The sequence below is a fragment of the Musca domestica genome, unplaced genomic scaffold (assembly GCF_030504385.1).
Source record: "Musca domestica strain aabys unplaced genomic scaffold, Musca_domestica.polishedcontigs.V.1.1 45, whole genome shotgun sequence".
Taxonomy (NCBI): Eukaryota; Metazoa; Arthropoda; class Insecta; order Diptera; family Muscidae; genus Musca; species Musca domestica.
Window position 1 is genome coordinate 3,864,571 of NW_026712335.1, and position 13,644 is coordinate 3,878,214.

The following is a 13,644-nucleotide window of genomic DNA, read 5'->3' on the forward strand; positions in this document are numbered from 1 at the left end:
TATAAAAGGTTTCAAATGAAGGAGGGGAAATTAAAATAAGATTTTTTTTTTATTTTTATAAAAACAACAGAAGATATAAAGAAAATTAAATAAAATATTTTATAATTAATATATATGTAAGTTGTTTTTACAAATATTCTTACTGTGGACTTCCACAATAAAAAACAACAACAACAGCTACTTGGGGCATAATTTTCATGTTTTACATTTTTTCTTTTTAATTAAGTAAATATTTCCATCATATATATATATATATATATATATATATATATATATATACATATATATATATATATATATATATATATATATATATATATATATATATATATATATATATATATATATATATATATATATATATATATATACATATATATATATGTATTTACATACATAAATTGCTGTTTAATTATCCAAACAATTGTATTTTTAAATTTATTGCCCTCCACTTACCGAATTGCCAATTTGCAATGTGGCCAACTGGGGCATCATTGTGCCATATGGAACGCCTGTGTCGCCGCTAACCATCATCGATATGCCACGTGGTTGCACTTGATTGACAGCATCTGGTTTATAGGAAGCAACGCCTAACTGTGGAGCAGCGGCCATTTGCACATACTGTCACAATATGTATGTGTGTATGTATGTATGGTTGTGTGCGGTAACGAGCATTATCCATGTCGGAGAAACATATAAATAAACAACAACAATAACAATAGTATGTAAGTAATTAACTTAAATATTCATAAATCATTTATGCATTATAATTATGTGCTCATTAATTGAAAAGTAAATTAAACATATGGACAAATGTTATCAATTATTTGCATAGATCTACTGGAGATAAGTAAATATATTAAGTGGTGAGACGCATAATGACCTAAGTCAGAAATTTTTGTATTTTTTCAAGAATATTTATGGATAACTATGTTGAAAACCTTTAAGTCTCATTGTAGAGGAACAAGCTGCTAGATGTGCCCTGACTCCGCCATTGAGCCGAGTCAGTCCTTTGGGCACTCTGTCATTCTTTAGTATGTGGAGAATATAGGAGGTCGGGCTATAACCAGTGATTACATATCAACAAGGCAAAGTTTCGAATCAATGGACATCCATATACCAAACAGGGACACCTGGACTCGAACACACCACCTTTTAACGGTATAGCTGTCTATACCGATGGTTTAAAGATGGAAAGTAGAATGGGAGCTGGGATCTTCTGTTCATGCTTGATTATCCGCAGATACGACACCGAATACTGCAGGACGAGGAGGAAACCGAAACTCTCTTTGGCTAAGTAAATTCTACCCGACTTGTGCTCCTTCTCCGAATGTGAACCACCAGCCATGCTTCAGTTAGCCAGAATACTGAAATGGCTAAATACAATACGCTAATTATAAAATTTTCTTATTCCTATCTTCTAACTCTATCCATCTTCTCTATTTTCTTACCTCACCTTCTTTCCTCTTCTCTGAAATAAATCTCTTTCATCAAATAGGATGAACACAATAGACCAACAGGCCACCGAGTGCAGTGATTGTTCGAAAAACCATGCATCCTTTAACCTAACCTAACAGTGAACATACCCCAACATTCTAAAACTCGTTTTTATACCCTCCACCATTCTATGGAGGTAACTCCTCCAAATATTCATGATGAACCCTAGTACAAAGTATACAGGGAGAGATGAATAAACTGCAATTAACTTCAGACTGCTGTCATTTCCAAGCCGCTAGTCCGACAGCTGTTAAAATTATTCCAGTGACAGCTCATTATATTGTTTACAAGCGCACAAAATCATTTTAGTGAGATTTTCTAGAAAAAAAAGTTATTCGGGATGGAATTCATGCGTGATAGTGTGATTTCTTTATATTTGGCTGGAAACCCAAAAATGGTTTTCGTTAGAGCACTCCAGCATTTAAAAGTAAATAAATCTTTTGTGTCTCGTACCATCGCTCGTTACCGTGATACTGGTAGCGTAGCCCGACGTCAAGGAAGTGGGCGGAAGAAAACAGCAACATCAGTAGAAATGGTTCGAAAAGTAAAGTAGCGACTTCATAGAAACCCGCGTCGCAGTGGCCGAAAAATGGCTCGCGAGCTGACCATATTGCAATATTCCATTCGGCATATATTGAAAAATGAGCTCGGAGTAGGGCCATTGAAATTCCAAAAAGTGCATGAACTTACACCGCAACGGAAAGAAAATAGACTCAAAAGAGCTAAAGATTTGCTTCGCTTGGCCGAAAGTGGTGAACTGCCGAATTTAGTTTTCTCCGATGAGAAAACATTCGTTGTCCAGCAGTTTGTAAACAAACAAAATGACCGTGTCAGCTGAAAATGTACACCTTCTCGATTGGCCACCAGAACTCAAGCGCCGGCCATGGTGATGGTGTGGGTCGCTCTCCACTCGTATTAATCGATGCATCAGAACAAATGCAACAAAAAAAAAAAAAAAAAAAAAAAAAAAAAAAAAACCAATGTGTCGATCATCTCAAGCAATCGCTTCGCCCGGAATGGGCCAAAATACCGCAGAGCAACATTCGGGCAGCGTGTGACGGTTTCATTGGCCGTTTGAAGGCCATAATTTGTGCCAAAGGTGACCAATTCGAACAAATCTAAACTTATAATAAAATTTGATGTTATTTCCGAAATTTTTCGCTTTCATTCAATAAAATTAAAAAAAGTAAATATTATAGTTTTTGATTTTGTTGCAGTTTTTTATCTCACCCTGTATATGTTAGAATTTAATGATTATATATTGTTAAAATTTTAAAAATATTTTATGTTAATTAAGTTCTTATCACTTTTATCTAAAAAAAAATATACACGTGTCTGTTATCGTGTGTGTCATATGACAACTAACTAATGTCACAAAATGTAAACAAAAAGGAAATTTGCAATTTTCCAATTGAATGAATTCTAACCTTGAATATCTACGATTTTAATGAGACTGTTGAGAGTTTTAATTAAATTCCTAGAATATTTCAATGGAGAATTTAATTTTAATTTAGTGACCATGTTGTGCATTTCATATATTATATGTATTTAACACAGTGTAACAGTATTATTGAAAAAATATTGTTTTTTTTGGTATCCACGCCTCTTACGGAACATTGCAGAACAGACAATTTGTGATAGAAAATTTCTAATCAAACATTATTTGCAGAGGTTGTGGCATGCAGCCAGAATGAGTTTCCGTACAGGTAGTTATATTTCTATCAAATTTAAATTACATGTCAAATGTGGCTATATCGGCTCAATTCTGATTGTACTTCAGACCCTTCTAGAAATGTAGTTTTGTAGAAAGTCTTCTACCCAAAAAGGCCAATTGTATTTCTGGGCCTGGTAAACATTTTCAATCTAAAGAAGATCTGTTGAAGCTCTATTACCTACAGAAGACCCGTTGAAGATCTTTCAAACATAGATTATGTGTTAACGATTTTCTGGCTCTAGAATGCCGGTTAAACTATTTTGCCTGTAGAAGACATGTCACAGCCACAGTCTGTCTACAGAAGACCTCTGAAAGGTATGCTCTCTATAAAATACCTGTTAAAGCACTTCTATCTATAGAAGACACGAACAAGATTTTCGATATATATATATATATATATATATATATATATAGATATGCTTGAGTTCTATCTATCGTTTATGTAAGACGTGTGTATGGTCTTCTATCCATACAATGACTGTTGAAGCTCTTCTGCCTATAGAAGACAAGTTGAACCACTTTTATGTCTAGAAGATATTTTAAGCTTTTACAGGGTTGCCCATATTCGACGGACCTTTGTCCAATCGACGAGGCTTGTCCGCAGGCAACATTCTTTGCGTCAATTGAATTTTGTACGGGAACAAATGCAAATCAATGCGAATAATCCGTTGTAAAGTGGACCGAGCCATGTCCAACTGCTGAGAACGGCGTTTTTGGGATGTTCTTGGGGACCTCTCAACACTGGCTCGTACGGCAGCGATATTCTCTGCCGATCGCCTTGGTCGACTTTTATATGGCCTCTTCGGATTAGAAAGAGCCTTACCAGTCGAAAATGTTTCGTATAAACGATTAATGGTGTTCTTAGAAGGCGCACTTCTCACATTTTTAATGTTTTAAAAGCTCGTTGAGTTTTCACAATTAACTTCTTGTAAATTTCAACTATTTCAGAGCGCTCGCGTGGCGTGTATTGGTTCATGGTAAAAATCAGCTTGGGCTGACGCTTCAAACGCGGTATGTCATTAAGCGATGTGACATCTCTGTCAAAAGTTATGGCGTTGCCAGATGGGTCCGTCGAATATGGGCAACCCTGTATAAAGCCTTTCAGTATCTATCTGTACCTCTTCTATCTATAGAAAAACTGTTTAAGCTATTCTTTCAAGAAGACCCGTTAATGCTCATTTATCTGTAAAATACATTTAAAGTTTTTTCGATCTATGGAAGACGGGTTAAAGCTCTTCTATGTATTGAATATCTATATATCTTTAAAGCTTGTATAACTATGTAACTTTAAGACCTGTTAGAGCCCTTAAATCTATATAAACACTGAAAGGTTCTTATTCTATATTAAGATCTTGTAAGCTTTTGACGATTTGTTTATTTATAGTAGATCTGTTAGAGCACATCTGTGCATAGAAAATCTCTTAAAGATTTTCTATTTATATTAGACCTGACAAAGCTCTTTTATGAATATCATGTTTGCTTAAGCTTTTCTATCAATATACGACCTGGCAAATATATATAAGACCTGATATATAAGACCTGAAACTCTTACATATATAAGAGCTGAAAAGCTTTTCTATCTATGTAAGAGTTAAAAAGTTTTTCTATCGATAGATGAGCTGAAAAGTTATTCCATCTATGTAAGAGCTGAAAAGCTCTTCATCTATAGAAGAGCTGAAAAGCTCTTTTATCTATGTAAGAGTTAAAAAGCTTTTCTATCTGTATCAGACCTGAAAAAAGAGATTACCCACAGAAGACTTATTAGAGCTTGTTGGTCTATAAAAGACCTTTTAAAGCTATTCATCCTGTAGAAGATCTGTTGAAGATCTTCTGCTTACAGAAGACATGTCATAGATCTTCTACCTGTAGAATACCGTTCAAAGCTCGTCTATCAATTGAAGGCCTCTTATAGCTATTTTTTTCTAAAGAAGAATGCCTGTTAAAGCTTTTCTATAATTATACGACCTGGCAAAGCACTTTACCTTTATATAAGACCTGAAATCCTCTGATATGTACAGATATAAGCTATATTAGAGCTAAAAAGCTCATCTACCTATGGAAGTGCTAAAAAGCATTTCTATCTATAGATGAGCTGAAAAGGTCTGATATCTATGGAAGGGCTGAAAACATGTTATATCTATGGTGGAGCTTAAAGTCTCTTCTATCTATAGAAGGGCTAAAAAGCTCTGCTATCTATAGAAGAGGTGGAAAGATCTCTTACCCATAGAAGATATAAAAAACTCATTTATTTATAGAAGACTTTTTAGAGATAACTGTTAAAGCTATTCGACCCTCTAGATCTGTTGAAGCTCTTCTGCCTACAGAAGACATGATATAGTACCAGAAGAATACCTTTCAAAGCTATTTTTCTACAGAAGTTCTGGTACAGAAGACCTGTCAAAGCTGCTTTCATCGATAGAAGACGCTTTGAAGATCTTCTATATATAGAAGACTTTATAAGACCCGTTTGCAGTTCTTCTGTCTATAGTAAAACTATTGAGGCTATGCAATTTATACACGGTGTGTTAAAGCTCTTTCATCTACAAAAGATTTGTCCAAGCTTTTCTAGAGGTTTTCTATCTCTATTAAATTTGTTAAATCTCTTTTATCTGTAGATTATCTGTTTAAATTTTTCTACCTACATACGTAAGATCTGCAAATGTTCAAATGTCTTTATAGGAGCTTTTTAGGTTCTTCTGCCTTTATAAGACGTTTTAAAGAAGATCAGTGATGGTCCACCTTTTTTTCCACCTTTTAAATATCTTCTAAAAGTTTTACACATAAAGTTCGCCTTTTAAATGTTTTATGTCCACAGCATATTTGTATTAGAAAGCTCTGCAGAATGTTTTGTTTACGTTTAAACTAAAATTTTTCATAATTCAGTAAACCACCACTCCCCTTACTCACCTGATCATCTACCTGAGTGATCGGCTGTGTCATCATATAGCCGGGATACCACGGTGAGGTAGGCATGGGATAGCCACCCACCTGGGGTGCACCGAAACGTGAGTACGGTACGCCGATGGGTGTGCCCATATTAACGCTGACACCATTCTGTTGCATGGCATTTGGATCGTATGCGACTTGAATGCCCTCGGTTGAAACATCGCGCCACGTTCGTCCGGTCTGGTCGGGAGCTTTGAAGAGATTCTTCTTTTTGGGACCACCATCGGCAAATTTAACTAGAAGTGGATCTTTGGCACCGGGAATAGTTGTGCCATTAAATATGGCAATGATTTGTTCACATTTTTCACGGCTTTCCATGCGGGCAAAGCCAACACCTGTGCGAGAGAAAGGGGGAATGAGAGATATGTCAAAAAAAATTGTTGTTGTTGTTGTTGTTGTTCGGTGTTGAGTGATAACAAAACGAAAATTAAATAAAAATATGAAATAAAATATTCAACAGTTACCCTTTGAGTTCATTTGAGCATCACGTAGAATCCTTGTTGACACCACCTGTCCATATTTCGAAAGCATGCCCTCCAGGTCGGTCTCTTTGAAGCTGGGTGGCAAATTTGCAATGTACAAATTTGTGGGATCCTGTTCTTGTTGCTGTTGTTGGAGGAGTGGAGTGGAGGCGGAGTAAATTTGCAACAATGTGTTTGTTTTGGTGGATGTGGATGTAACGATGTTGTTGTTGTTGTTTTGGTTTTGGGGTGTGATGGGTAAAAAAACATAAAATAAACAAAAAAAATATTGTGTTTTCAATTGTTAAAGGTTGAATTTGTTATTAAAATTATTGAATTTATTCAGTTTTTTTTTTTTTTCATTTAAATTGGCCGCACACATTTTTTAGTTTTATTTGCAATGTGGTAGTAGATGGTGGTGATGGTAGTGGTAGTGGTGGTATGGATGTTGTTAACAATCGGACACAGAGAGACAAAGAAGCATTTAGTGTTTTTGTTTTTATTTTATTTTTAGTTGTACATTAACGAAAACGAAAGAATAAACATTGAATTCAAATGTGTGCGTGTGTGTGTGTGTGTGGGTGGAGTAGTTGTGTCGTTTGGTATTGTCGTTGCGGATGCATAAATTGCAATGGTGTGCATGTGTGTTGGTGTTTGTTTTTATTTCATGGTGATTATAGCAGTTGCAAGTGTAGTAGCGATGGTGGTGATGGAGAGGGAGGTAACATTAGTAGACATAAAACAGAGTCGGTGGTGGTTCACATGTAGGATGCCAAAATAACAACGTCACGTTGAAAATGTTAAATGTATGTTTTTTTTTTTTTTTTTTGCATTGTTTTATCGTTTTGTTGGTTTTCCATTTGCCAAAGCACATACATCCACGTACACACACAGATACATTTTTATTTTATATATGTATATGTAAAAGGTCATAGCAGTCAACAATATGCACACATGTATGTGTGTGTGTGTGTGTGTGATTACAAATGTTATCAGAGGAAGAGACAGTGGGGGGAGAGAGCGAGAGCAAAAAAGAAAGAAAGAACAAAGAGAAGAGAAGTTTTTGTTAGTGAAATTCATTTCGCTTCTATTTCGAGTTGAAAAAAAAATTTGTAAAACTTAATTTTCATAAATAAAATAGATGTTCCTGTAGTAGTAGTAGTCGCGGTGTGTGTGTGTGTGTGTTTAACAGTGTGTAAAGGTGTGATATCCTGTAGTTAAAGTATATTAAATAATGTGCATGAATGTAGGCGTGGGAGTGAGTGTGTGTGTATTGATTGTGTTTTGATGTTTGGAAATACAGTGCGCGAAATAAGTGCTGCATTTTCACTTTTTTTTTACAAAAGACCTGTTAAAAAGAGCTTTTACGGATTTTCTAGAAAAATAATACATTTTGCGGACCTGTTTCGATGGAACGTCTTTAGAGGCCGTTTGCAGATAAAAGACCGCTGATGAAATTAGAAAAGGTTCTGTATATCATTCATAAAATTCCGTACATTCAAAGCCTTCAATGCATAGGAGAATATCGACATTATCTCTATTGAGAGGTATACTAGGTAATTTATAGATTGGAAGATTTTCATTGGCGTTCTATGTATATAAGATCTCACACACATCCTTTATGAGGAAAAGACCTACCACAGCTTTTGAAAGATTTTTTTGTATAGAGACTTTTAGAGGTCTATCCACCGAACCTATCCAAAGGTCTTCTGTAAGAATACAAAGGTTTAATTGTCCTTATACGGAAAGCATAATTCCCAAAGGTCCTACAAGGATAGAAGACCTACAACAGATTTTTTCATGTATAAAACACCTGGCGCTGGTTTTCTATGGATATCAGATCTTTCACAGGTTTACTAAAAGTAAGAGAGCTTTAGCTAGTCTTCTATCCATATAAGATCACAAAACAACAACATTGAGTAGAAGACCTTTCAAATAGTTTCGATGGATATATAAGGCTCTTTAAAGTCCTCTGTGGATAAATAATTTCGAGAGTTTGGATGTAAGAAGATCCTTAACGGATAGGAGGTTTCTACAGGTCTCCCATGGATGAAAGGTACCTAACAGGTCATCTTTGGATAGTCCGCATTTGTTCTATGAATACATGACCTTCCATCGGTCTCATATGAAGAGAAGATCCTCCACGCATCTCCTACGTATAGAATACCTTCCACAGGTCCTCTATGGATGAAATATGTTTCACAGATCTTCTAGGTACAGAGGACATGCTTCACAGATCTTCTATGCACAGAAGACTTTCTACAGGTTTTCTATATATAGAATACCTACAGATGTCCTACGTATAGAATTCCTTCCACAAGTCTTCTATGTGCAGGATACTTTCCACAGATCTTTAATGTATAAAATACTTTCCACATGGCTTCTAAGTATATGATAACTTACACAGATCTTCAATTTGTAAAATATCCTCCATATGTCTGCTATGTATAGAATACCTTCCACAGATCTCCTACGTATAGATTACCTTCCACAGGTCCTCTATGGATGAAAGATGTTTCACAGATCTTCTATGTATAGAAAACTTTCGACACGTTTTCTATGTATAGAATACCTACAGTCTTCTACGTGTACAAGACATTCCAGAATTCTACTATGTATGGAAGGTTCTCTTTAGACAGAAGATAGAAGAATAAATAGAATACCCTACAAATGTCATCTATAGACATAAGGTTTCATAGTTTCTTTACAGATAGAAGACCAACGGCAATACAGGTTTCCTAAGAATAAATTCCCTTTGTCAGTCCCGCAGCATAGGAAAGATATTTGACAGGTCTCCTATAGACAACATTTGATTAAATAAACCTCTAAAGGTCGACCATTTGTTATGGCCTTCATAGATATAAGATCCTCTGTAGAAAAAAAGCCTTGAGAAGTCTTCTTAATAGAAAAAAATTGTTGGAAGTCTTCTAAAGAGAGAACAAAATAGATAAAGGTTCTCTCAAAGGTCTTCTGTAGATAAAGGTTCTCTGGAGGTCCTCTAGAGATAAAGGAACTCCGAGATGTCCTCTATAGATAACGGAACTCCGAGAGGTCCTCTATAAATAAAGGACCTCTGAGAGGTGCTCTATAGATAAGGGACCTCTGAGAGCTCCTCTATAGATAAAGGACCTCTGAGAGCTCCTCTATAGATAAAGAACCTCTGGGAGGTCCTCTATAGATAAAGAACCTCGGAGAGCTCCTCTATAGATAAAGAACCTCGGAGAGGTCTTCTATAGATAAAGGACCTCGGAGAGGTCCTCTATAGATAAAGGACCCCTGAGAGGTCCTCTATAGATATAGGACCTCTGAGAGGTCTTCTATAGAAAAAGGACCTCTAAGAGGTACTCTGTAGATAAATGACCTCTGACAGGTCCCCCACAGATGTAGGGCATAGCGTACAAACCTCTATACAAAAAACCTTTGGGAGGTCTTCTTAATAGAAAAAACTTCTGGGAGGTCTTCTTAATAGAAAAATACTTCTGGGAGGGCCTCTATAGATAAATGACCTCTGAAAGGTCCTCTATAGATAAAGGACCTCTGAGAGGTCCTCTATGGATAAAGGATATCTGACAGGTCTACTATAGATGTAGGACGTAGGGCAAATCGCGTTAAGACCCCTATAGAAAAAAACCCCTCGCAAGGTCTTCTTAATAGAAACAAACTTCTGGGAGGTCTTTTAAAGATAGAAAATCTTTGGGACTGAACGGTCAGTTAGAACACCTGTGGAAGGTCTTCCAAAAAAGGAGTCTCTCATAGACAAACAACATCCTTGTCTTTTACAACCTGTCACAGACTTATTTCTCACACTGTATTTCTATGCGTTTTTGAAAACCGTGAGAAACTCTTTTGTGTCTATGTATGTTTCCTGTTGCTGTTTAAATGAATTTCAACTACCTAAACTTAGTTTTCGTCGTTAACTAGTAGTGAATGAGTTCGTATGGATGTGTGAGTGTAGAGAAGCACTTTTTATTATTGCAACCTTTCGCATATCCTCACACATACATACATTTTATTTAGCTTAACATAAGCATATTCATATTATTCCCACACATACATACAAACAAACTAACATTTGCATATTACATTTTTCGTTGGACGCAGGTAGCTATGAAAGGGCAAAAGAGCGAGGAGTTCATAGGTACAAATTTATGTTTGTATGTATGTCTGTCTGTCTGTATGTATGTATGTATGTATATATGCGAAAAGTTATAAGTGCTTTTTAATTAGTAAAAAACATACTTAATGTTAAAAGTACATCAAATAGTAGTAGTAACGGCACAAAACGAAACAAAACAAAAGAGAACAACGTTTTCAAGTACTTTAATTAAACGCGGCAATATGTAGACACTTTAGTCGAAAATTTACAGCTGTTGATGAGTTATGCTAATGTGCTCAACAATGTTCAGATTTCACATGGAACAAAATTTGTCTGGCTTTAAGGTTTAACGAAACTTGCCATAATTATGTAGCATCTGCGGGGGTGTGTTAAACAACAATTTGTAGTTGAAAATATTTGTTTTTTGAAATATTTTTGTCGTGTCAAAAAATATTTTAATTGAACTCGAGTACTTGAAATTGTTTCATTTTGTTGTACATTATCGCATTGTTTTCATTTTATTAATTATAGTTGGAATTTATTTAGAACTTAGCTTATGAAAGGAGTGGTGGGTTTGATGTGAAATGAAAATAATAACATTTGAAAAATTTAGCAATCGATTCGCAATTTAATACTGATTTTAATATATTAATAGTATTTTTTTAGTATACAGGGTAAGATGAAAAAAACTGCAACCAACTTCAGACTGCTGTCACTCGTCCGACAGCTGTTAAAATTATTCCAGTGACAGCTCATTATAATTTTTACAAGCGTACAAAACCATTTTGGTGAGAATTTTCCAGAAAAAAACTTATTTGTGATGGAATTCAAGCGTGTGATTTCTTTATATTTGGCTGGAAAACCACAAGCGGCTATCGTTAAAGCACTCCAGCATTTAAATGTGAATAAATCTTTTAGTGTAGCTCGACGTCAAGATAGTGGACGGAAGCAACATCAGCAGAAACGGTCCGAAAAGTAAAGAAGCGACTTGATCGAAACCCGCGTCGCAGTGGCCGAAAAATGGTTCGTGAGCTGAAAATATCGCAATATTCCATTTGGCAAATAGAGAAAAATGTGCTCGGGTTAAAGCCATTGAAATTCCAAAAAGTGCAAAAACTTTTACCGCAACAGAAAGAAAATAGACTCAAAAGGGCTTAAGAGTTGCTTCGCTTGGCCGAAAGTGGTGAACTGCCGAATTTGGGTTTCTCCGATGAGAAAACATTCATTGTCCAGCAGTTTGTAAACAAACAAAATGAACGTGTTTCCTTGCCAAAAAGGTCAGCTGAAGATGTGCACCTTCGGTTGACCACCAGAATTCAAACGCCGGCCATGGTGATGGTGTTGGGCGCCATAACAGCCGATGGTCACTCTCCGCTCGTGTAAATCGACCGTGGCATCAGAATAAATGCCGAATATTATCGCGAAAATATTCTGGCGGGTGTATTAAAGCCTTGGGCACGCCAACATTTTGGCCGCAGACCTTGGACATTCCAACAGGACTCAGCTCCAGCGCACAATGGCCACCAAAATCTGCGGATACCCATTCGTTGGACTTTTGTGTTGGAAAGCAATGTTGGCACTAAAAATACCAAAGTGTCGATCAGCTAAAGCAAACGCTCCGCCGAGAATGGGCCAAAATACCGCAGAGCAACCTTCGGGCAGCGTGTGACGGTTTCATTGGCCGTTTGAAGGCCATAATTCGTACCAAAGGTGACCAATTCGAACAAATCTAAAGTTATTCTAAAATGCTACATCCGAATTTTTTTGCTTTCATTCGATAAAATTTAGCAGAAATGGTCCGATTTCTACCGACTTTATAACAGATCTAGTGTTGATGGAGATATTGATATGTTCCAAGTCTGAATGGATTCGGATGTTAATTTCCTGTTTTGTGAGCTTCATGGATATTACAAATTTTGATCCTTTGTGGGGGAGGTACCAGAAGAAATGGTCGGATCTCTACCAACTTTATGACAGATATTGTGTTGATGGAAATATTGAGATATACCAAGTCTGAATGGAATCGAATATTAATTTCATGTTTTATGAGCATCATGGATATTCAATGTTTTGATCCTTTGTGGGGGAGGTACCAGAAGAAATCGTCCGATCCCTACCATTTTTTTAACAGATCTTGTGTTGAACTAAATATTAAGTACCAAGTCTGAATGGAATCGGTTGTTAATTTCATGTTTTATGAGCTTCATGGGTATTGTAAATGTTGACCCTTTTGTGAGGGTGGTACCAGATCTTGGGTTAATAAATATATTGTGATGTATGTAATTTGAAGATAATCGGACTCTTGCATCACATTTTATAAGAATTATAATTATTCAGAATTTGGACCCTTTGTGGGGAAGGAACTTGATGGAGTGGACCGATATTGTCCAGTTTCGCACCTAACCTAGCACTGATGCCAATGTTAGGATTTGCATAGTTGGACCGAAATCGGATTTTGAAATATTATTGAAATAATATTACAATGTATCAAGTTTGGACCAATCGTGCGCATCTGCCAGACAAAGAGATGGATGGACGGACATCGCTAGATTAACTCGAAATGTTCTGAAACAGGAAACCTTGGGTCTAAAATCGTTATTGTGATGAGCCACGTTTTGGCCGTATCAAATGATATATACCCTCTCTGGCTATATGGTTGAAGCTATAAATAGATGTCAAGCCTAGAACGTAATTTTCAATAAATCGTATTCAATCAATACGATATATCAGATTTAATGTTTTTTTTTTTTTTGTTAAAAATTATGAATTTTTTACGGGAGTGATACTAGGAGGTTATATGGGTTCACTCATGCTCGAAAAAAATATGTAGCTGGTTATAATGATTTGACCATATTGGAGGAATCTTCCTTCGAGAGCTGTTGGGAATCCCAGTCAGAAAGACAGATAGATAGGACACCCGTAGAGATTTT

At 36.1% G+C, this 13,644-nt stretch overlaps 1 protein-coding gene across 5 annotated transcripts in view; it reads right to left on the reverse strand.

Moving 5' to 3' along the window:
* Positions 1-13,644, reverse strand: part of LOC101892253 (protein alan shepard) — a 708,170-nt gene that overhangs the window by 21,855 nt on the left and 672,671 nt on the right. For all 5 annotated transcript variants that reach the window (XM_059127478.1, XM_059127477.1, XM_059127476.1 and 2 more), the window contains 3 exons: positions 6,622-6,763; positions 6,119-6,492; positions 457-621 (listed from right to left, as the gene is read on the reverse strand). In XM_059127478.1, the coding sequence (XP_058983461.1) occupies positions 457-621; positions 6,119-6,492; positions 6,622-6,763 (681 nt within the window). The remainder of the gene's footprint in view (positions 1-456; positions 622-6,118; positions 6,493-6,621; positions 6,764-13,644) is intronic.